Genomic DNA, 23,318 nt, shown 5'->3' on the forward strand with positions numbered 1-23,318 from the left:
TTGAAATTGTAGAAGAGACCAGACATATCAGAGTAACTGTTGGCCAGTAGGCTCCGTTCCTTAGCTTAGTGGGGTAAGGGTAAGGGGGGGGGGTTAGGAATGTCAACACACTGAGGGTTTACCAGGGGTTACATCACACAGGAACGGGATCTACCCAGCTACCTTTACTCTGCCCACTCGCTCTCTGTCAATTTCAATTCAAGGGGCTTTATTGGCATGGAAACACATGTTTACATTGACAAAGCAAGTGAAATAGATAATAAGCAAAAGTGAAATAAACAATAAAAAAATTAACAGTAAACTTTACTTTACATTCACAGAAATACTAAAGAAATGTCAAATTCAGATTATGTGCAAATAGTTAAAGTACAAAAGGGAAAGTAAATAAACATAAATCTCTCTGGCTGTTTATCTCTCTGTCTCTGTCTCTGTCTATCGCACTCTCTTTCTCTCTGTCTTGCTCTCTCTCTCTGTCTCTCTCTGTCTATCACGCTCTCTTTCTCTCTGTCTTGCTCTCTCTCTCTGTCTCTCTCTCTGTCTCTCTCTGTCTATCGCGCCCCCTTTCTCTCTGTCTCGCTCTCTCTGTCTCTCTCTCTGTCTCTCTCTGTCTATCGCGCCCCCTTTCTCTCTGTCTCGCTCTCTCTATCCCTTGTCTCCTCTCCCTCTCCCTCCCCTGATCCCTACCCTGTCATTGCTAAACGGCTGATCAATTTGATGTCAGTCATGAACTTTCTGTCAGATTTGTCCTGAGGGCCACGTCACTGCTTTCTTGGGATAATACCCATCCAACATCTCCCTAAAATCAATCTGAATAAGCTGTTTTGGAAATGTCACAGTGCTGCACTAATGTCTTCCTGTCCATCTGGCCGTCTGGCTGTCTGTCTTCGGGATATTATAAATATATTCCATCTCTTACAATGGCTCCTTGATATGTATGTATGAATTGTGTTTCATCAGTATACAACTAAAGGACATACTGTGAATATTACAAAGAACCTCTCTCCTTTAATGTTATGATTGTAGTGTTTTTTTCTCTACGAATTATGATCCATTTGTATCCATGGATACAAGGTACAATGATTTAATTTGGAAGTTCAAGGATGACTGCATATAACCTAAATCATTTCTTACAAGGTCGTTTTACAATTTCAATATACAGATGTAGGATCTTAATTTGATCACCCTTTTTCAGGAGAACTTTCCTACTATGCAGGAAATTTGAACTTGTAGTATATTTCAGGTTTAAAAAGTCTTCGGAAGTTTGTAATTTCCACTTTGAAAGTGTTAGGTTTAAAATCCGATTTTATGAATTTGTGGCTGTGCTAGCGAGTGACCACTCCACAGCGCTGCCTCCAGAACAACATTCATGATGAAAAACGCTAATATGCTACAAAGATGACCATTAATTATAATCCACATAATAATTAACATTTCCTCTTGCTGCAGGATTTTCTTCCTTCTGGTTCAAATTAAGATCCTACATCTGTACCACTATTAAAATGTTAAACATGCCTTAAAAAAGTACTGAACTTTGGTGTCAGTATACATCTAGGTACTTAAGGAGTGTAGTCAGTATACATCTAGGTACTTAAGGAGTGTAGTCAGTATACATCCAGGTACTTAAGGAGTGTAGTCAGTATACATCCAGGTACTTAAGGAGTGTAGTCAGTATACATCCAGGTACTTAAGGAGTGTAGTCAGTATACATCTAGGTACTTAAGGAGTGTAGTCAGTATACATCCAGGTACTTAAGGAGTGTAGTCAGTATACATCCAGGTACTTAAGGAGTGTAGTCAGTATACATCCAGGTACTTAAGGAGTGTAGTCAGTATACATCTAGGTACTTAAGGAGTGTAGTCAGTATACATCCAGGTACTTAAGGAGTGTAGTCAGTACACATCCAGGTACTTAAGGAGTGTAGTCAGTACACATCCAGGTACTTAAGGAGTGTAGTCAGTATACATCCAGGTACGTAAGGAGTGTAGTCAGTATACATCCAGGTACTTAAGGAGTGTAGTCAGTACACATCCAGGTACTTAAGGAGTGTAGTCAGTATACATCCAGGTACTTAAGGAGTGTAGTCAGTATACATCCAGGTACTTAAGGAGTGTAGTCAGTACACATCCAGGTACGTAAGGAGTGTAGTCAGTACACATCCAGGTACGTAAGGAGTGTAGTCAGTACACATCCAGGTACGTAAGGAGTGTAGTCAGTACACATCCAGGTACGTAAGGAGTGTAGTCAGTATACATCCAGGTACTTAAGGAGTGTAGTCAGTACACATCCAGGTACGTAAGGAGTGTAGTCAGTACACATCTAGGTACTTAAGGAGTGTAGTCAGTACACATCCAGGTACGTAAGGAGTGTAGTCAGTATACATCCAGGTACTTAAGGAGTGTAGTCAGTACACATCTAGGTACTTAAGGAGTGTAGTCAGTATACATCCAGGTACTTAAGGAGTGTAGTCAGTACACATCTAGGTACTTAAGGAGTGTAGTCAGTACACATCCAGGTACTTAAGGAGTGTAGTCAGTATACATCCAGGTACTTAAGGAGTGTAGTCAGTACACATCTAGGTACTTAAGGAGTGTAGTCAGTACACATCCAGGTACGTAAGGAGTGTAGTCAGTATACATCTAGGTACTTAAGGAGTGTAGTCAGTACACATCCAGGTACGTAAGGAGTGTAGTCAGTATACATCCAGGTACTTAAGGAGTGTAGTCAGTACACATCTAGGTACTTAAGGAGTGTAGTCAGTACACATCCAGGTACGTAAGGAGTGTAGTCAGTATACATCCAGGTACTTAATGAGTGTAGTCAGTATACATCCAGGTACGTAAGGAGTTTAGTCAGTATACATCCAGGTACTTAATGAGTGTAGTCAGTATACATCCAGGTACTTAAGGAGTGTAGTCAGTATACATCCAGGTACTTAAGGAGTGTAGTCAGTATACATCCAGGTACGTAAGGAGTGTAGTCAGTATACATCCAGGTACTTAATGAGTGTAGTCAGTATACATCCAGGTACGTAAGGAGTTTAGTCAGTATACATCCAGGTACTTAAGGAGTGTAGTCAGTATACATCCAGGTACTTAAGGAGTGTAGTCAGTATACATCCAGGTACTTAAGGAGTGTAGTCAGTATACATCCAGGTACGTAAGGAGTGTAGTCAGTATACATCCAGGTGCTTAAGGAGTGTAGTCAGTATACATCCAGGTGCTTAAGGAGTGTAGTCAGTATACATCCAGGTACTTAAGGAGTGTAGTCAGTATACATCCAGGTACTTAAGGAGTGTAGTCAATACACATCCAGGTATGTAAGGAGTGTAGTCAGTATACATCCAGGTACTTAAGGAGTGTAGTCAGTATACATCCAGGTACGTAAGGAGTGTAGTCAGTATACATCCAGGTACTTAAGGAGTGTCCTTGAACAATGAGCCCACTGACCGTCTCAATAAGAGTCTCATGTCATTCATCCATACTATACTGAATGAACGGACAAGGAGCAGGCTGGGGGAGGGAGGGACATGTGTGACTTTGGAGGCCCTGGTCGGCCTATCAGAGCAAGCGAACCATGAATGACACCTTTGAGAACCAACTCCTTAATCGACCACTGCACCAGTGGCCACAATGGCATTATGCAAACACGGGGAAGAGTTTTCAGTTTGGTAATTCATTCACGCTTTGTCCCTGATCTTTAGAAGTAGATTTGGGAGCTCTGTTGTCAGGGGCGACTGAGGGAAAGACTTGGTGGGAGTTTAGCAGTGAACGTTCACGAGGCTGAGGCCAGTTTCAGTGGCTCCAAAGGAAATCACAGTGAACGTTCACGAGGCTGAGGCCAGTTTCAGAGGCTCCAAAGTAAAGCACAGTGAAATGCTACAGTATACTGTAAGGTGTGTCAGTGTAAGGACTCCCCTTAAGTTTGAGGGTCTGAGAGATATATCGGTTTAATAGGAAATAGGAAATAGTTTTTGCAGGTAAATAGTTAGAGCAGTCAGCATTGTAATGGTAGGACACATACCAGTTTATTTATCAGCTATTTTAGTGAAATTAAATTGCAGTCTTGGATGGCAATTTTGGGCCTTGAGATGTGCACACAATTGTATTTACTACGTTTGTTTACACTGATATTTATGGTGGAAACAAACCATGATTTACAGTTTCCCAGAACTATGATAACATTTCCCCCAAAATGAGGTGCTGCTTTTCACTCTCAGGACCACAATGAAACTGTAGGAACAGAGAATACAGTTGAATTATACTACTATTCTTATGCCCGATTATTTATTTACCTTTATTTTACCTTTATTTTACCTTTGTTTAACCAGGCAAGTCATTTAAGAACAAATTCTTATTTACAATGACGGCCTAGGAACAGTGGGTTAACTGCCTTGTTCAGGGGGAAAACGGCAGATTTTTTACCTTGTCTTCTCTGGGATTCGATCTTGCAACCTTTCGGTTACTAGGCCAACACTCTAACCACTAGGCTTCCTTACTGAACCCAAAAAACTATTCCTTGGAAAGTTATATGCAAAATAGGGGAACCATGTGCAAATGTTGTTAGAACATTTTGTGTTAGCTGGATGACTTGTTTTTGTTTTTGTTTGTCCTGTGGTCAACATCCAATTGGTGTAGCCATGGTGATTAGACTGGAGTGATTGAGTTGGGGGGAGTAGCCATGGTGATTAGACTGGAGTGATTGAGTTGGGGGGAGTAGCCATGGTGATTAGACTGGAGTGATTGAGTTGGGGGAGTAACCATGGTGATTAGACTGGAGTGATTGAGTTGGGGGAGTAACCATGGTGATTAGACTGGAGTGATTGAGTTGGGGGGAGTAACCATGGTGATTAGACTGAGTGATTGAGTTGGGGGGAGTAGCCATGGTGATTAGACTGGAGTGATTGAGTGGGGGGAGTAACCATGGTGATTAGACTGGAGTGATTGAGTTGGGGGAGTAACCATGGTGATTAGACTGGAGTGATTGAGTTGGGGGGAGTAACCATGGTGATTAGACTGAGTGATTGAGTTGGGGGGAGTAGCCATGGTGATTAGACTGGAGTGATTGAGTGGGGGGAGTAACCATGGTGATTAGACTGGAGTGATTGAGTTGGGGGAGTAACCATGGTGATTAGACTGAGTGATTGAGTTGGGGGAGTAGCCATGGTGATTAGACTGGAGTGATTGACTGCAATCGAGGACAGAGTATTTTTACGCACAACGCGCTTCAGCACTCGGTGGTCCCGTTCTGTAAGCTTGTGTGGCCTACCACTTCACGGCTGAGCCATTGTTGCTCCTAGACGTTCCACTTCACAACAACAGCACTTACATTTCACCGGGGCAGCTCTAGCAAGGCAGAAATTTGATGAACTGACTTGTTGGAAACGTGGCATCCTATGATGGTGCCACGTTGAAAGTCAATATGGGTCATTCTACTGCCAATGTTTGTCTATGGAGATTGCATGACTGTGCGCTCAATTTTATACACCTGTCAGCAACGGGTGTTGATTAAAAAAGGTGTCCACATACTTTTTGTGTATGTGTATGTATAGTAGTATATACAGTACATATCCCATACTAAATCTGAGTTAGCAAGGATCCAATCTACACATTCTGTCCACGTTATTGTGCACACGTTTATATGTCATTTTTTAAATGTAATTTTCTTCTCTAGGCAGTAGAATGGGGACCAGATGAAGACACCAAGCGGTCCTGTCAGAGCAAAGGAAAGACAGAGGTATTATAGCTGTCTGGCAGTTCTGGACACTTTAAATAGATAAAGACAGACGACTGGTAGAATTCTACATTAAAGGGGCTGCCCTCACCAGAGATATTTAGATAAAGACAGACGACTGGTAGAATTCTACATTAAAGCGGCTGCCCTCACCAGAGATATTTAGATAAAGACAGACGACTGGTAGAATTCTACATTAAAGCGGCTGCCCTCACCAGAGATATTTAGATAAAGACAGACGACTGGTAGAATTCTACATTAAAGCGGCTGCCCTCACCAGAGATATTTAGATAAAGACAGACGACTGGTAGAATTCTACATTAAAGCGGCTGCCCTCACCAGAGATATTTAGATAAAGACAGACGACTGGTAGAATTCTACATTAAAGGGGCTGCCCTCACCAGAGATATTTAGATAAAGACAGACGACTGGTAGAATTCTACATTAAAGCGGCTGCCCTCACCAGAGATATTTAGATAAAGACAGACGACTGGTAGAATTCTACATTAAAGCGGCTGCCCTCACCAGAGATATTTAGATAAAGACAGACGACTGGTAGAATTCTACATTAAAGGGGCTGCCCTCACCAGAGATATTTAGATAAAGACAGACGACTGGTAGAATTCTACATTAAAGGGGCTGCCCTCACCAGAGATATTTAGATAAAGACAGACGACTGGTAGAATTCTACATTAAAGCGGCTGCCCTCACCAGAGATATTTAGATAAAGACAGACGACTGGTAGAATTCTACATTAAAGCGGCTGCCCTCACCAGAGATATTTAGATAAAGACAGACGACTGGTAGAATTCTACATTAAAGCGGCTGCCCTCACCAGAGATATTTAGATAAAGACAGACGACTGGTAGAATTCTACATTAAAGGGGCTGCCCTCACCAGAGATATTTAGATAGCTTCAATGAAGTGTACCAGAAGCTGTACTAACCTTGTACAGGAAGAAATGAATAGACTATTGTATGGTGGTGTTATGACATCTTTGACCTCCCCTGTTCCCATCCCCACAGGATGAATGTCAGAACTACATCCGGGTCCTGCTCATCACTGGGAGGCGGATCTTTACCTGTGGAACCAACGCCTTTACCCCCGTCTGCACCACCCGACAGGTGAGAGAGAGAGGGAGAGGAGGATGAAGATAGAGTTGAAGGAGATGAGAGAGGAGTAACAGGAAAGGGGCCTGAGAGAGTAACAGGAGAGGGAGATGAGAGAGGAGTAACAGGAGAGGGAGATGAGAGAGTAACAGGAGAGGGAGATGAGAGAGGAGTAACAGGAGAGGGGGCTGAGAGAGTAACAGGAGAGGGAGATGAGAGAGGAGTAACAGGAGAGGGGGCTGAGAGAGTAACAGGAGAGGGAGATGAGAGAGGAGTAACAGGAGAGGGAGATGAGAGAGGAGTAACAGGAGAGGGGGTTGAGAGAGGAGTAACAGGAGAGGGAGATGAGAGAGAGGAATAACAGGAGAGGGAGATGAGAGAGAGGAGTAACAGGAGTGGGAGATGAGAGAGGAGTAACAGGAGAGGGAGAGGGAGATGAGAGAGAGTGGAGTAACAGGAGAGGAAGAGGGAGATGAGAGAGAGGAGTAACAGGAGATGGGGGATGAGAGAGAGGAGTACCAGGAGAGGGAGATGAGAGAGAGGAGTAACAGGAGAGGGAGAGGGAGATGAGAGAGAGAGAGGAGTAACAGGAGAGGGAGATGAGAGAGAGGAGTAACAGGAGATGGGGGATGAGAGAGAGGAGTACCAGGAGAGGGAGATGAGAGAGAGGAATAACAGGAGAGGGAGATGAGAGAGAGGAGTAACAGGAGAGGGAGATGAGAGAGGAGTAACAGGAGAGGGAGAGGGAGATGAGAGAGAGGAGTAACAGGAGAGGAAGAGGGAGATGAGAGAGAGGAGTAACAGGAGACGGGGGATGAGAGAGAGGAGTACCAGGAGATGGGGGATGAGAGAGAGGAGTACCAGGAGAGGGAGATGAGAGAGAGAGGAGTAACAGGAGAGGGAGAGGGAGATGAGAGAGAGAGAGGAGTAACAGGAGAGGGAAATGAGAGAGAGGAATAACAGGAGATGGGGGATGAGAGAGAGGAGTACCAGGAGAGGGAGATGAGAGAGAGGAGTAACAGGAGAGGAAGAGGGAGGCGAGAGAGGAGTAACAGGAGAGGAAGAGGGAGATGAGAGAGAGGAGTAACAGGAGAGGGGGGATGAGAGAGAGGAGTACCAGGAGAGGGAGATGAGAGAGAGGAGTAACAGGAGAGGGAGATGAGAGAGAGGAGTAACAGGACAGGGAGATGAGAGAGGAGTAACAGGAGAGGGAGATGAGAGAGAGGAGTAAGAGGAGAGGGAGATGAGAGAGAGGAGTAACAGGAGAGGAAGAGGGAGATGAGAGAGAGGAGTAACAGGAGAGGGGGGATGAGAGAGAGGAGTACCAGGAGAGGGAGATGAGAGAGGAGTAACAGGAGAGGGAGATGAGAGAGGAGTAACAGGAGAGGGAGATGAGAGAGGAGTAACAGGAGAGGGGGAGATGAGAGAGGAGTAACTGGAGAGGGAGATGAGAGAGGAGTAACAGGAGAGGGGGATGAGAGAGGAGTGACAGGAGAGGGGGGATGAGAGAGAGGAGTAACAGGAGAGGGAGATGAGAGAGGAGTAACAGGAGAGGGAGATGAGAGAGGAGTAACAGGAGAGGGAGATGAGAGAGGAGTAACACAGGAGAGGGAGATGAGAGAGGAGTAACAGGAGAGGGGGGATGAGAGAGAGGAGTAACAGGAGAGGGAGATGAGAGAGGAGTAACAGGAGAGGGGGATGAGAGAGGAGTAACAGGAGAGGGGGATGAGAGAGAGGAGTAACAGGAGAGGGAGATGAGAGAGGAGTAACAGGAGAGGGAGATGAGAGAGGAGTAACAGGAGCGGGAGATGAGAGAGGAGTAACAGGAGAGGGGGGATGAGAGAGGAGTAACAGGAGCAGGAGATGAGAGAGGAGTAACAGGAGAGGGGGATGAGAGAGAGGAGTAACAGGAGAGGGAGATGAGAGAGGAGTAACAGGAGAGGGAGATGAGAGAGGATTAACAGGAGAGGGAGATGAGAGAGGAGTAACAGGAGAGGGGGATGAGAGAGGAGTAACAGGAGAGGGAGAGGGAGATGAGAGATGAGTTATAGGAGAGGGAGATGAGAGAGGAGTAACAGGAGAGGGAGATGAGAGAGGAGTAACAGGAAAGTGAGATGAGAGAGGAGTAACAGAAGAGGGAGATGAGAGAGGAGTAACAGGAGAGGGAGATGAGAGAGGAGTAACAGGAGAGGGAGATGAGAGAGGAGTAACAGGAGAGGGAGATGAGAGAGGAGTAACAGGAGAGGGAGAGAGGAGAAACAGGAGAGCGAGATGAGAGAGGAGTAACAGAAGAGGGAGATGAGAGAGGAGTAACAGGAGAGGGAGATGAGAGAGGAGTAACAGGAGAGGGAGAGGAAGATGAGAGAGGAGTAACAGGAGAGGGAGAGGGAGATGAGAGATGAGTAACAGGAGAGGGAGAGGGAGATGAGAGAGGAGTTATAGGAGAGGGAGATGAGAGAGGAGTAACAGGAGAGGGAGAGAGGAGAAACAGGAGAGCGAGATGAGAGAGGAGTAACAGAAGAGGGAGATGAGAGAGGAGTAACAGGAGAGGGAGATGAGAGAGGAGTAACAGGAGAGGGAGAGGAAGATGAGAGAGGAGTAACTGGAGAGGGAGATGAGAGAGGAGTAACAGGAGAGGGAGAGGAAGATGAGAGAGGAGTAACAGGAGAGGGAGATGAGAGAGGAGTAACAGGAGAGGGGGGATGAGAGAGAGGAGTAACAGGAGAGGGAGATGAGAGAGGAGTAACAGGAGAGGGGGGATGAGAGAGGAGTAACAGGAGCGGGAGATGAGAGAGGAGTAACAGGAGAGGGGGATGAGAGAGAGGAGTAACAGGAGAGGGAGATGAGAGAGGAGTAACAGGAGAGGGAGATGAGAGAGGAGTAACACATGAGAGGGAGATGAGAGAGGAGTAACAGAAGAGGGAGATGAGAGAGGAGTAACAGGAGAGGGAGATGAGAGAGGAGTAACACATGAGAGGGAGATGAGAGAGGAGTAACAGGAGAGGGAGATGAGAGAGGAGTAACAGGAGAGGGAGATGACAGAGGAGTAACAGGAGAGTGAGATGAGAGAGGAGTAACAGAAGAGGGAGATGAGAGAGGAGTAACAGGAGAGGGAGATGAGAGAGGAGTAACAGGAGAGGGAGAGGAAGATGAGAGAGGAGTAACTGGAGAGGGAGATGAGAGAGGAGTAACAGAAGAGGGAGATGAGATAGGAGTGACAGGAGAGGGAGATAAGAGAGGAGTAACTGGAGAGGGAGATGAGAGAGGAGTAACTGGAGAGGGAGATGAGAGAGGAGTAACAGGAGAGCGAGGTGAGAGAGGAGTAACAGGAGAGGGAGATGAGAGAGGAGTAACAGGAGAGGGAGAGGAAGATGAGAGAGGAGTAACAGGAGAGGGAGAGGAAGATGAGAGAGGAGTAACTGGAGAGGGAGATGAGAGAGGAGTAACTGGAGAGGGAGATGAGAGAGGAGTAACAGGAGAGGGAGATGAGAGAGGAGTAACAGGAGAGGGAGATGAGAGAGGAGTAACAGGAGAGGGAGAGGACGATGAGAGAGGAGTAACTGGAGAGGGAGATGAGAGAGGATTAACAGGAGAGGGAGATGAGAGAGGAGTAACAGGAGAGGGAGATGAGAGAGGAGTAACAGGAGAGGGAGATGAGAGAGGAGTAACAGGAGAGGGAGAGGAAGATGAGAGAGGAGTAACTGGAGAGGGAGATGAGAGAGGATTAACAGGAGAGGGAGATGAGAGAGGAGTAACAGGAGAGGGAGATGAGAGGAGTAACAGGAGAGTGAGATGAGAGAGGAGTAACAGGAGAGGGAGATGAGAGAGGAGTAACAGGAGAGGGAGAGGAAGATGAGAGAGGAGTAACAGGAGAGGGAGAGGAAGATGAGAGAGGAGTAACAGGAGAGGGAGATGAGAGAGGAGTAACAGGAGAGGGAGATGAGAGAGCAGTAACAGGAGAGGGGGGATGAGAGAGAGGAGTAACAGGAGAGGGAGATGAGAGAGGAGTAACAGGAGAGGGAGATGAGAGAGCAGTAACAGGAGAGGGAGATGAGAGAGGAGTAACAGGAGAGGGGGGGATGAGAGAGAGGAGTAACAGGAGAGGGGGGATGAGAGAGAGGAGTAACAGGAGAGGGGGGGATGAGAGAGGAGTAACAGGAGAGGGAGATGAGAGAGCAGTAACAGGAGAGGGGGGGATGAGAGAGGAGTAACAGGAGAGGGAGATGAGAGAGGAGTAACACAGGAGAGGGAGATGAGAGAGGAGTAACAGGAGAGGGGGGGATGAGAGAGAGGAGTAACAGGAGAGGGAGATGAGAGAGGAGTAACACAGGAGATGGAGATGAGAGAGGAGTAACAGGAGAGGGGGGGATGAGAGAGAGGAGTAACAGGAGAGGGAGATGAGAGAGGAGTAACAGGAGAGGGAGATGAGAGAGGAGTAACAGGAGAGGGGGGGATGAGAGAGAGGAGTAACAGGAGATGGAGATGAGAGAGGAGTAACAGGAGAGGGAGATGAGAGAGGAGTAACAGGAGAGGGAGATGAGAGATGAGTTATAGGAGAGGGAGATGAGAGAGGAGTAACAGGAGAGGGAGATGAGAGAGGAGTAACAGGAGAGGGAGAGGAAGATGAGAGAGGAGTAACTGGAGAGGGAGATGAGAGAGGAGTAACAGGAGAGGGAGAGGAAGATGAGAGAGGAGTAACAGGAGAGGGAGATGGGATAGGAGTGACAGGAGAGGGAGATGAGAGAGGAGTAACTGGAGAGGGAGATGAGAGGAGTAACTGGAGAGGGAGATGAGAGAGGAGTAACAGGAGAGCGAGATGAGAGAGGAGTAACAGGAGAGGGAGATGAGAGAGGAGTAACAGGAGAGGGAGAGGAAGATGAGAGAGGAGTAACAGGAGAGGGAGATGAGAGAGGAGTAACAGGAGAGGGAGATGGGAGAGGAGTAACAGGAGAGGGAGAGGAAGATGAGAGAGGAGTAACTGGAGAGGGAGATGAGAGAGGATTAACAGGAGAGGGAGATGAGAGAGGAGTGTCAGGAGAGGGAGAGGGAGATGAGAGAGGAGTGACAGGAGAGGGAGAGGAAGATGAGAGAGGAGTAACTGGAGAGGGAGATGAGAGAGGAGTGACAGGAGAGGGAGAGGAAGATGAGAGAGGAGTAACTGGAGAGGGAGATGAGAGAGGATTAACAGGAGAGGGAGATGAGAGAGGAGTGACAGGAGAGGGAGATGAGAGAGTAGTGACAGGATGGAGCACTCTGTTCACAATGTTGAACAGCAAACCACTGACCCACACTACGCCACGACACGCTTTCTGACATCTGCTGGTACAGTAGAATCCGGGATTCAGTGGCCTTCCTAGGTGAGCCTTTACCCACTGAAGTCTGTTACGACGCCGAACTGCAGTCAGGTCAAGACGACAAGAACACAGATCAGCTTCCCTGAGACCTGAGACGGTTTCTGGCAGTTTGTGCAGAAATTATTTGGTTGTGCAAACCCACAGTGTCATCCGCTGTCCGGGTGGCTGGTCTCAGACGATCCCGCAGGTGAAGAAGCCGGATGAGGGCTGGCGTGGTTCGCGGTTGTAAGGTCAGTTGGACCTGCTGCCAAACGACGTTGGAGTGTGCTTGTGGTAGAGAAATGAACATTCACTTCTCTGGCAACAGCTCTGGTGGACATTCCTGCAGTCAGCATGCCAATTGCACCCCCCCTCAAAACTTGAGACATCTGTGGCATTGTTTTGTGTAACAAAACTGTACATTTTAGGGTGGCCTTTTATTGTCCCCCACATAAGATGCACTAACAGGGATATAAACAAATTTGTGGCCAAAATTTGAGAGATAAGCTTTTTGTGCGTATAGAACATTTCTGGGATCTTTTATTTCAGCAGATGAAACATGGGACCAACACTTTCCATGTTGCGTTTCTATTTTTGTTCAGTATAGAATGAAGTAATGTTTTGGCCATGCATACTATATAGCAGGTGTCTGCGGAAAAACCGGAAGAAATCTGTTCTCCAGTATTCCCACGAGTAAAAGAGGAGACATGATTGTGTCTCAATGTAATCAATGTATGAAGGGATTGTTATTTTCAAATACAAGATATTTTTCGGCTTAGTTGTGGTCTATTTACAGTGTAAAAATGATAATAATTATGTTCCGGGCCCCTGACATCCGCTCCGACAAAAATCATCCCTTAGCTGAATGGAGTGGCCTGTTCCTGCTGTTTAGGATCCTAGTATGGACATCTGGAAATACCTCTATCTAAACACCCTCTATCCTCACCCTTCTTCCATCCTCTTCCAGATAGGAAACATCAGTCGGGTGATGGACACGGTGAACGGGGTGGCGAGATGCCCCTACGACCCGCGTCACAACTCCACTGCCATGGTAACAGAGAAGGGCGAACTCTACGCCGCCACTGTCATCGACTTCTCGGGTCGTGACCCCGTCATCTACCGTAGCCTTGGTAACATGCCGCCGCTGCGAACAGCCCAGTACAACTCCAAATGGCTCAACGGTAAACACTCTTGTGTACCATACACTCTTTGAAAAAAAGAGAACCCTTTTGGTTCCAGGTAGAACCTTTTCAGTTCCAGGTAGAACCCTTTTGGGCTCTAGGTAGAACCCTTATGGTTCCAGGTAGAACCTTTTCTGGTTCCAGGTAGAACCCTTTTGGGCTCTAGGTAAAACCCAGAAGGGTTCTACCTAGAACCAAAAAGGGTTATCCTATAGGGACAGCCGAATAACTCTTTTGGAACTATTTTGTCTAATAGTGTGGGAATAGAATTACAATTGGATCATGACTGTACTTCCTGCTTTGCTTCCTGGTTATGGGTACATTCAATATGGCTGCCGGTCCACCCATCAGGGAACATGACTTGATGGGGTATTTGCATTCTAGCAATTCTATGTCAATGCCAATACATTACTGAACAGCCAACTGTAACTGGCTAGAGGCACTCCTTATGTTGTAACGGGAAAGGAATCCTAGAGGATGAGTCCTAATGGTAATAGGAAAGTGTAAGGAAGAGAAAACTACTGATTCCATGCCAAGAACATCACTGCTCACATTCCTGCTGCTGCATCAGCCGTTTGGAGCTGAAATACCATATCTCATGCCTAACTTACACCTTCCCTCCCTCTCTTTCTCTATTCCTGTCTTCTCCCCTCCCTCTCACCCTCCCCTTCTCCCTTCTTCTTCTTCCCCTCCTCCCCTCCCTCCTTCCCTCTCTCCTCCAGACCCTCACTTTATCTCAGTCTACGAGGTGGGTCTCTTCACCTATTTCTTCCTGAGAGAGAATGCAGTCGAACACGACTGCGGTCGCACCGTGTTCTCCCGAGTCGCCCGGGTCTGTAAGAACGACGTGGGCGGTCGCTTCCTATTGGAGGACACTTGGACTACGTTCATGAAGGCGCGGTTGAACTGTTCGCGGTCAGGAGAGATCCCCTTCTACTATAACGAGCTACAGAGCACCTTCTATCTGCCCGAACAGGACCTCATCTACGGCATCTTCACCACCAACGTGTGAGTGACACACGCGCACACACACACACCTACACACAGACGCACATACACACACACACACATAAAATGAACACACACATTGTCAGTCATACACACACAGGCACTTTTACATGTACAGAACCAGTCAGTAGTTTGGACACCTACTCATTCAAGGGTTTATCATTATTTGGACTATTTTCTACATTGCAAAGCTGTCATCAAGGCTACTTTGAAGAATCTCAAATAGAAAATATTTGTTTAACACTTTTTTGGTTACTACATGATTCCATATGTGTTATTTCATAGTGTTGATGTCTCCACTATTATTCTACAATGTATACAATAGTACAAATACGGTAGGGGCGGCAGTGTAGCCTAGTGGTTAGAGCATTGGACTAGTAACCGAAAGGTTGCAAGTTCAAATCCCCGAGCTGACAAGGTACAAAATCTGTCGTTCTGCCCTTGAACAGGCAGTTAACCCACTGTTCCTAGGCCGTCATTGAAAATAAGAATTTGTTCTTAACTGACTTGCCTAGTTAAATAAAGGTAAAATAAAAAAATAAAAAAAACACCCTGGAATGAGTAGGTGTGTCCCAACTACTGACTGGTACTGTATATATATACATGTATAGATGCAGGCGCACACACACACACACACACACACACATCTGCAGAACTTCTGGTCCCCACAAGGATAGTAAAGCCACGCACACACACACACACACACACATAGACACACATCTGCAAAAGAACAAGGAGGACCTTTAAAACAGCCCCAATGAGTGAATGAGCATAATTTAGTAGCCACACACACACACACACACACACACAACAGACGCACAAGCTCACTTACACACACCTTTATTCTCCATCTATCCAGTCCTACTTTGTTTTAGTCAATTTATTTACACATTGCGCTAACAGCATCCTGTTGAGGCTGAAGGTTTTACAGATGCTAAGAAGCATTTTACACATTTTAAGCTGTTTGGACAAATGCTGAGAGGACGGAAGTGAAAATCACTTCTCCAGTCTTTTCTTCTCCCGTCTCTGTCTGTGTTGGTGCCCTTGGCTTAGCGACAGAGCAGAACCTTGTCTGGGAGAGACGCTTTAGTCCGCAAGGAAGAAGAATGGTGTTGGAGGATAACCACTTAAGAACATTTCTGTGTGAAACACTTAAATAGTTTTCAAACTCAAAGGCTTGTGGAAATCGATTGCGGAGAACCATTTGTGTTAGTTAACCCTGTCAGGTTTTGGGTTGCTGTCTGTCTGTCTGTCTGTCTGTCTGTCTGTCTGTCTGTCTGTCTGTCTGTCTGTCTGTCTGTCTGTCTGTCAATTCAATTCAATTCAAGGGCTTTATTGGCATGGGAAACATGTGTTAACATTGCCAAAGCAAGTGAGGTAGATAATATATAAAGTGAATATATAAAGTGAAAAACAACAAAAATGAACAGTAAACATTACACATACAGAAGTTTCAAAACAGTAAAGACATTACAAATGTCATATTATATATATATACAGTGTTCTAACAATGTACAAATGGCTAAAGGACACAAGATAAAATAAATAAGCATAAATATGGGTTGTATTTACAATGGTGTTTGTTCTTCACTGGTTGCCCTTTTCTCGTGGCAACAGGTCACAAATCTTGCTGCTGTGATGGCACACTGTGGAATTTCACCCAGTAGATATGGGAGTTTTTCAAAATTGGATTTGTTTTCGAATTCTTTGTGGATCTGTGTAATCTGAGGGAAATATGTCTCTCTAATATGGTCATACATTGGGCAGGAGGTTAGGAAGTGCAGCTCAGTTTCCACCTCATTTTGTGGGCAGTGAGCACATAGCCTGTCTTCTCTTGAGAGCCATGTCTGCCTACGGCGGCCTTTCTCAATAGCAAGGCTATGCTCACTGAGTCTCTCTCTCTCTCTCTCTCTCTCTCTCTCTCTCTCTCTCTCTCTCTCTCTCTCTCTCTCTCTCTCTCTCTCTCTCTCTCTGTCTCTCTCTCTCTCTCTCTCTCTCTCTCTCTCTCTCTCTGTGTCTATCTCTCTCTCTCTCTGTGTCTATCTCTCTCTCTCTCTCTCTCTCTCTCTCTCTGTGTCTATCTCTATCTCTCTCTCTCTCTCTCTCTGTCTCTATCTCTCTCTCTCTGTCTATCTCTCTCTCTCTCTCTCTCTCTCTCTCTCTCTCTCTCTCTCTCTCTCTCTCCAATTCAATTCAATTCAATTCAATTCAAGGGCTTTATTGGCATGGGAAACATGGGTTAACATTGCCAAAGCAAGTGAGGTAGACAACATACAAAGTGAATATATAAAGTGAAAAACAACAAAAATTAACAGTAAACATTACACATACAGAAGTTTCAAAACAGTAAAGACATTACAAATGTCATATTATATATATATACAGTGTTCTAACAATGTACAAATGGCTAAAGGACACAAGATAAAATAAATAAGCATAAATATGGGTTGTATTTACAATGGTGTTTGTTCTTCACTGGTTGCCCTTTTCTCGTGGCAACAGGTCACAAATCTTGCTGCTGTGATGGCACACTGTGGAATTTCACCCAGTAGATATGGGAGTTTTTCAAAATTGGATTTGTTTTCGAATTCTTTGTGGATCTGTGTAATCTGAGGGAAATATGTCTCTCTAATATGGTCATACATTGGGCAGGAGGTTAGGAAGTGCAGCTCAGTTTCCACCTCATTTTGTGGGCAGTGAGCACATAAGTCTGTCTCTCTCTCTCTCTCTCTCTCTCTGACGGTCCTACTCTGTGCATAGCCCAAAGCATCATATCTAGTCCAGAATCTCCTCCCTGCCAGTGCCTTGTGCCTTATCATTGGTCTGTTCAGAACCAACACCCAGAATCCCCTCTCTGCCAGCCTATAGTCCCATGTTCCTTCTCATTGGTCTGTTCAGAACCCCTCTCTAATAGACTCAGTACCAGTAGTTATAACACACTATATTAGTGTGGTAGGCTTCTAAACCCATCTACCTCTCCTCCTAGACCCTGTTATTAACATGATGTAAACCTACACACTGCAGTACAGTCAGCCACAGTACAGTCAGCTACAGCCAGCTACAGTACAGTCAGCTACAGTACAGTCTGATACAGTACAGTCAGCTACGGTACAGTCTGATACAGGACTGTCTGATACAGTACAGTCAGCTACAGCCAGCTACAGTACAGTCAGCTACAGTACAGTCAGCTATAGCCAGCTATAGTACAGTCAGATACAGTACAGTCAGCTACAGCCAGCTATAGTACAGTCAGCTACAGCCAGCCACAGTACAGTCAGCTACAGTACAGTCAGCTACAGTACAGTCTGATACAGTACAGTCAGCTACAGTACAGTCAGATACAGTACAGTCAGATACAGTACAGTCTGATGCAGTACAGTCAGCTACAGTACAGTCAGATACAGTACAGTCTGATGCAGTACAGTCAGCTACAATACAGTCAGATACAGTACAGTCTGATACAGTACAGTCTGATACAGTACAGTCAGCTACAGTACAGTCAGCTACAGTACAGTCAGATACAGTACAGTCAGCTACAGTACAGTCAGATACGGTACAGTCAGCTACAGTACAGCCTGCTACAGTACAGTCAGCTACAGTACAGTCAGATACAGTACAGTCTGTTACAGGACTGTCTGCTACAGTACAGTCAGATACAGTCAGATACAGTACAGTCTGATACAGGACTGTCTGCTACAGTACAGTCAGATAGAGTACAGTCAGATACAGTACAGTCAGATACAGTACAGTCAGCTACAGTACAGTCAGCTATAGCCAGCTATAGTACAGTCAGATACAGTACAGTCAGCTACAGCCAGCTATAGTACAGTCAGCTACAGCCAGCCACAGTACAGTCAGCTACAGTACAGTCAGCTACAGTACAGTCTGATGCAGTACAGTCAGCTACAGTACAGTCAGATACAGTACAGTCTGATGCAGTACAGTCAGCTACAATACAGTCAGATACAGTACAGTCTGATACAGTACAGTCTGATACAGTACAGTCAGCTACAGTACAGTCAGCTACAGTACAGTCAGATACGGTACAGTCAGCTACAGTACAGCCTGCTACAGTACAGTCAGCTACAGTACAGTCAGATACAGTACAGTCTGTTACAGGACTGTCTGCTACAGTACAGTCAGATACAGTCAGATACAGTACAGTCTGATACAGGACTGTCTGCTACAGTACAGTCAGATACAGTACAGTCAGATACAGTACAGTCAGATACAGTACAGTCAGCTACAGTACAGTCAGATACAGTACAGTCAGCTACAGTACAGTCAGATACGGCACAGTCAGCTACAGTACAGTCAGATACAGTACAGTCAGATACAGTACAGTCAGCTACAGTACAGTCAGATACGGTACAGTCAGCTACAGTACAGTCAGATACAGTACAGTACCCCAGTGGTTCCTTTCATACCTGTACTAATGGTCCTATTGAGAGAGAGCGGTAGCATCAATTTGGGCCCATATTACTGGCACAAGCACTCTTCTGTCTGAGGTCCATTTTGGACTCACCCAGGGCAGAGCTAAAAGGCTTGTAAACTCTGAGGTATTGAGAAAGACATCTTATCCCAGTCGCACAGACAAAAGACAGGCTGCACGGCATTGAAACGATAGTGATCTCAGGTATCCTCCAGAGATAACAGGAACCACTCTGAAAGACCTTAGTGATGAAGACGTGGTGTGTCCTGGATCTTCTCCGATTCAGAGGGTTTTACCATATAAATAGAATCTATAGAAAGGGTTTGGAACCTTTGACCCTGGCAATTTGACTGTTACACCGGTGAACTCGCAGTGGCTGCCAGTCCACCCATTATGACATCATTGACTTGAATGTTCTGTAGATTCTATTACTATGAGTTTTGCCTTGTGTTTCGGTTGCAGATCCTTTTCGTAGTCCTTTTCTACTTACCCTTTCCCTCCTTTTACCAGTGAATACCTTTGTCTGTGTTGCAGCTGAGAGGTTTGAATGACTGTAAGGATTGTTTAAGATGAGATGGGAGCACAGGTCTATAGGAAAGAAAGACAAGTCTGTGCCAGCACTGGGAGATCATCAAACATCATTATCATGTCATTATCCTGTCATTATCCTGTCATTATCCAATTATGTGCCATATTGTACCTTATATTCATAGTGATGATAACTATTATAATTGATAGATAAATGTCTCTGTATACTGTAGACGTCATTAAGCTCTCTTTTGAACTAAGAACATAAGTAGGTCTTACGCATCCATTCAGTTCTTTATGAACAGTGGTTTCCTGTATCAAATAGGCTGCTGTATTCGTCCTGCTGATGTCTGTACAAAGGGCTTTATAGATACATTTGATGGATTGGATTGAACAAAAAGTGGCCGGCGCTCAACCAATGCGAGTCGAGGTGCAACCAACACATTTGATCCTCAGTGAAAAGGAAAGGGCACAACGCTCGCTCACCGTTAAAAACCGTATCGATTGGTTCACTGCCATGGCCTCGTGAGTCACGGTTTCCTGACGTCTTTATGTCCCTCTCTTCCGAACAGGAACAGCATCTCTGCGTCGGCTGTGTGTGCTTTCAACCTCAGCGCCATCACCCAGGCTTTCAACGGACCGTTCCGTTACCAGGAGAACCCTCGTACAAGCTGGCTCTCCACCCCCAACCCCATCCCCAACTTCCAGGTAGGGAACGATGCAAAGTCTACTGTCTGGTCTTCTACTAGATTCCTTCTTTCACTGTTTCCCAGCCCTCTACTCAGGGACCAAGATGTTTCACGTATGTCTGAACAAGCACACCTAATTCCACTAGTCGATGACTCAAATGAGCCTTTCATCACACCTGATTCCACTGGTCAATGACTCAAATGAGCCTTTCATCAAGCTCCTAGGCTCCACCTTGTGAACTCTGGTTTATTGCAAAATAAATTAGTATAATTTAGGAAAAACATTTGGGAAAAAGCAAATCAAAAAGTTGTCCTTCCCCCTGTCTGCCCCCTCAGTGTGATACCCTGGAGGAGCGAGGTCCAGGGGAGAACCAGACGGAGCGCAGCCTGCAGGACGCCCAGCGTCTCTTCCTCATGTCTGACGTGGTGCAGCCCGTCTCCACCGACCCCCTCCTGTACCAGGACAACATCCGCTTCTCCAAGCTGGTGGTGGACATCGTGCAGGGCCGAGACACCCTCTACCACGTCATGTACATCGGCACTGGTGAGTGAACAGGAAGGGAGGGAGGGAGGGAAACGGAAGCTAGATGTCTCATTTTGTCTGTTTGTCCAATAAGAATACGGCACCATCCTGAAGGCCCTCTCCACGACCAATAAGAGCATGCGGGGGTGTTACCTGGAAGAGATGAGGCTCCTCCCCGAGGGCGAAAGCGAGCCAATCAAGAGCCTTCAAATCCTCCACAGCGATAGGTCGTTGTTTGTGGGGCTTAGCGACAGGGTGCTGAAGATCCCACTGGAAAGATGCTCCAGCTCCAAAACTGAACGGTAAGAAGACCACTCCCACAAACCCTCTTCAATACCCCACCACTTATACGGCTGCAGTTCAATCAAACCTGCCTTTGCAATGTTTACGAAGTGTCTTAGTTTATAAACTACTTCCTGTACACTTCTTGTTCTGGAAAGTGGATGTATCTACTGGTGAGGGCAAAGTCCAGAAGATAACAATAATATTGTATCAGTATTCTACCTGAAGCTAATCATCTTAGTGACAGTTAATTGGAAAGAAGCCAAATGTTCTGTCCTCCAGCCTAGCAGGGTCTGACTGATCCAGACAGGAAGTAGTCACGTGCAGGAATGGTGACATTATTACTGTTATGACTACTGATATATGAGGTCTCCTCCACCCCACAGCCCTCCGTAGCTTCCATAGAACCTCAGACACCCAATGATATCACACCTTACTGTACAGTATGAAGAATGGTGGTGTTATAACTATAATGATATCACACCTTACTGTACAGTATGAAGAATGGTGGTGTTATCACTATAATGATATCACACCTTACTGTACAGTATGAAGAATGGTGGTGTTATGACTATAATGATATCACACCTTACTGTACAGTATGAAGAATGGTGGTGTTATCACTATAATGATATCACACCTTACTGTACAGTATGAAGAATGGTGGTGTTATCACTATAATGATATCACACCTTACTGTACAGTATGAAGAATGGTGGTGTTATCACTATAATGATATCAAACCTTACTGTACAGTATGAAGAATGGTGGTGTTATCACTATAATGATATCACACCTTACTGTACAGTATGAAGAATGGTGGTGTTATCACTATAATGATATCACACCTTACTGTACAGTATGAAGAATGGTGGTGTTATGACTATGATATCACACCTTACTGTACAGTATGAAGAATGGTGGTGTTATCACTATAATGATATCACACCTTACTGTACAGTATGAAGAATGGTGGTGTTATCACTATAATGATATCACACCTTACTGTACAGTATGAAGAATGGTGGTGTTATGACTAAATCAAATCAAATGTATTTATATAGCCCTTCGTACATCAGCTGATATCTCAAAGTGCTGTACAGAACCCCACCTAAAACCCCAAACAGCAAGCAATGCAGGTGTAGAAGCACGGTGGCTAGGAAAAACTCCCTAGAAAGGCCAAAACAAGGTAGCAGTTAGCGGACCGGAGCTGGACAAGCTAGCAGTTAGCAGGCCGAATTAGCAAGCAGGGAGATAGCGAGGGCTAGAGAGTTAGCCTTTGGGGGACGTCGCGATGGGGTGAGTCTGTTTATTCCTCTTCATGCGGTGACATCGATAGACCGGTCATGGGCCCGGGTATTGTAGCTCAGGAGTATGCTACGGTGGTAGCGCAGGCCGGGCTAGCTTCAAGCTAAGTGGGTGGAAACGCTAGCCAGGGGTAATCATCCGGGGTTGCGGTTTAGCTAGATAGCTAGTTGTGTACAGTATGAAGAATGGTGGTGTTATCACTATAATGATATCACACCTTACTGTACAGTATGAAGAATGGTGGTGTTATGACTATGATATCACACCTTACTGTACAGTATGAAGAATGGTGGTGTTATCACTATAATGATATCACACCTTACTGTACAGTATGAAGAATGGTGGTGTTATCACTATAATGATATCACACCTTACTGTACAGTATGAAGAATGGTGGTGTTATGACTAAATCAAATCAAATGTATTTATATAGCCCTTCGTACATCAGCTGATATCTCAAAGTGCTGTACAGAACCCCACCTAAAACCCCAAACAGCAAGCAATGCAGGTGTAGAAGCACGGTGGCTAGGAAAAACTCCCTAGAAAGGCCAAAACCTAGGAAGAAACCTAGAGAGGAACCAGGCTATGTGGTGTGGCCAGTCGTCTTCTGGCTGTGCCGGGTGGAGATTATAACAGAACATGGCCAAGATGTTCAAATGTTCATAAATGACCAGCATGGTCGTATAATAATAAGGCAGAACAGTTGAAACTGGAGCAGCAGCACGGCCAGGTGGACTGGGGACAGCAAGGAGTCATCATGTCAGGTAATCCTGGGGCATGGTCCTAGGGCTCAGGTCCTCCGAGAGAGAGAAAGAAAGAGAGAAGGAGAGAATTAGAGAACGCACACTTAGATTCACACAGGACACCGAAAAGGACAGGAGAAGTACTCCAGATATAACAAACTGACCCTAGCCCCCCGACACATAAACTACTGCAGCATAAATACTGGAGGCTGAGACATGACTATAATGATATCACACCTTACTGTACAGTATGAAGAATGGTGGTGTTTTGACTATAATGATATCACACCTTACTGTACAGTATGAAGAATGGTGGTGTTATGACTATAATGATATCACACCTTACTGTACAGTATGAAGAATGGTGGTGTTATCACTATAATGATATCACACCTTACTGTACAGTATGAAGAATGGTGGTGTTATCACTATAATGATATCACACCTTACTG

General features: G+C 45.4%; 1 protein-coding gene across 2 annotated transcripts in view; it reads left to right on the forward strand.

Moving 5' to 3' along the window:
• Nucleotides 1-23,318, forward strand: part of LOC109877231 (semaphorin-5B) — a 104,387-nt gene that overhangs the window by 46,923 nt on the left and 34,146 nt on the right. For both annotated transcript variants that reach the window (XM_031813664.1, XM_031813665.1), the window contains exons 5-11: nt 5,671-5,733; nt 6,756-6,854; nt 13,140-13,353; nt 14,076-14,361; nt 19,894-20,029; nt 20,347-20,554; nt 20,628-20,835. In XM_031813664.1, the coding sequence (XP_031669524.1) occupies nt 5,671-5,733; nt 6,756-6,854; nt 13,140-13,353; nt 14,076-14,361; nt 19,894-20,029; nt 20,347-20,554; nt 20,628-20,835 (1,214 nt within the window). The remainder of the gene's footprint in view (nt 1-5,670; nt 5,734-6,755; nt 6,855-13,139; nt 13,354-14,075; nt 14,362-19,893; nt 20,030-20,346; nt 20,555-20,627; nt 20,836-23,318) is intronic.

Source organism: Oncorhynchus kisutch, unplaced genomic scaffold (genome assembly GCF_002021735.2).
Source record: "Oncorhynchus kisutch isolate 150728-3 unplaced genomic scaffold, Okis_V2 Okis05a-Okis16b_hom, whole genome shotgun sequence".
NCBI lineage: Eukaryota > Metazoa > Chordata > Actinopteri > Salmoniformes > Salmonidae > Oncorhynchus > Oncorhynchus kisutch.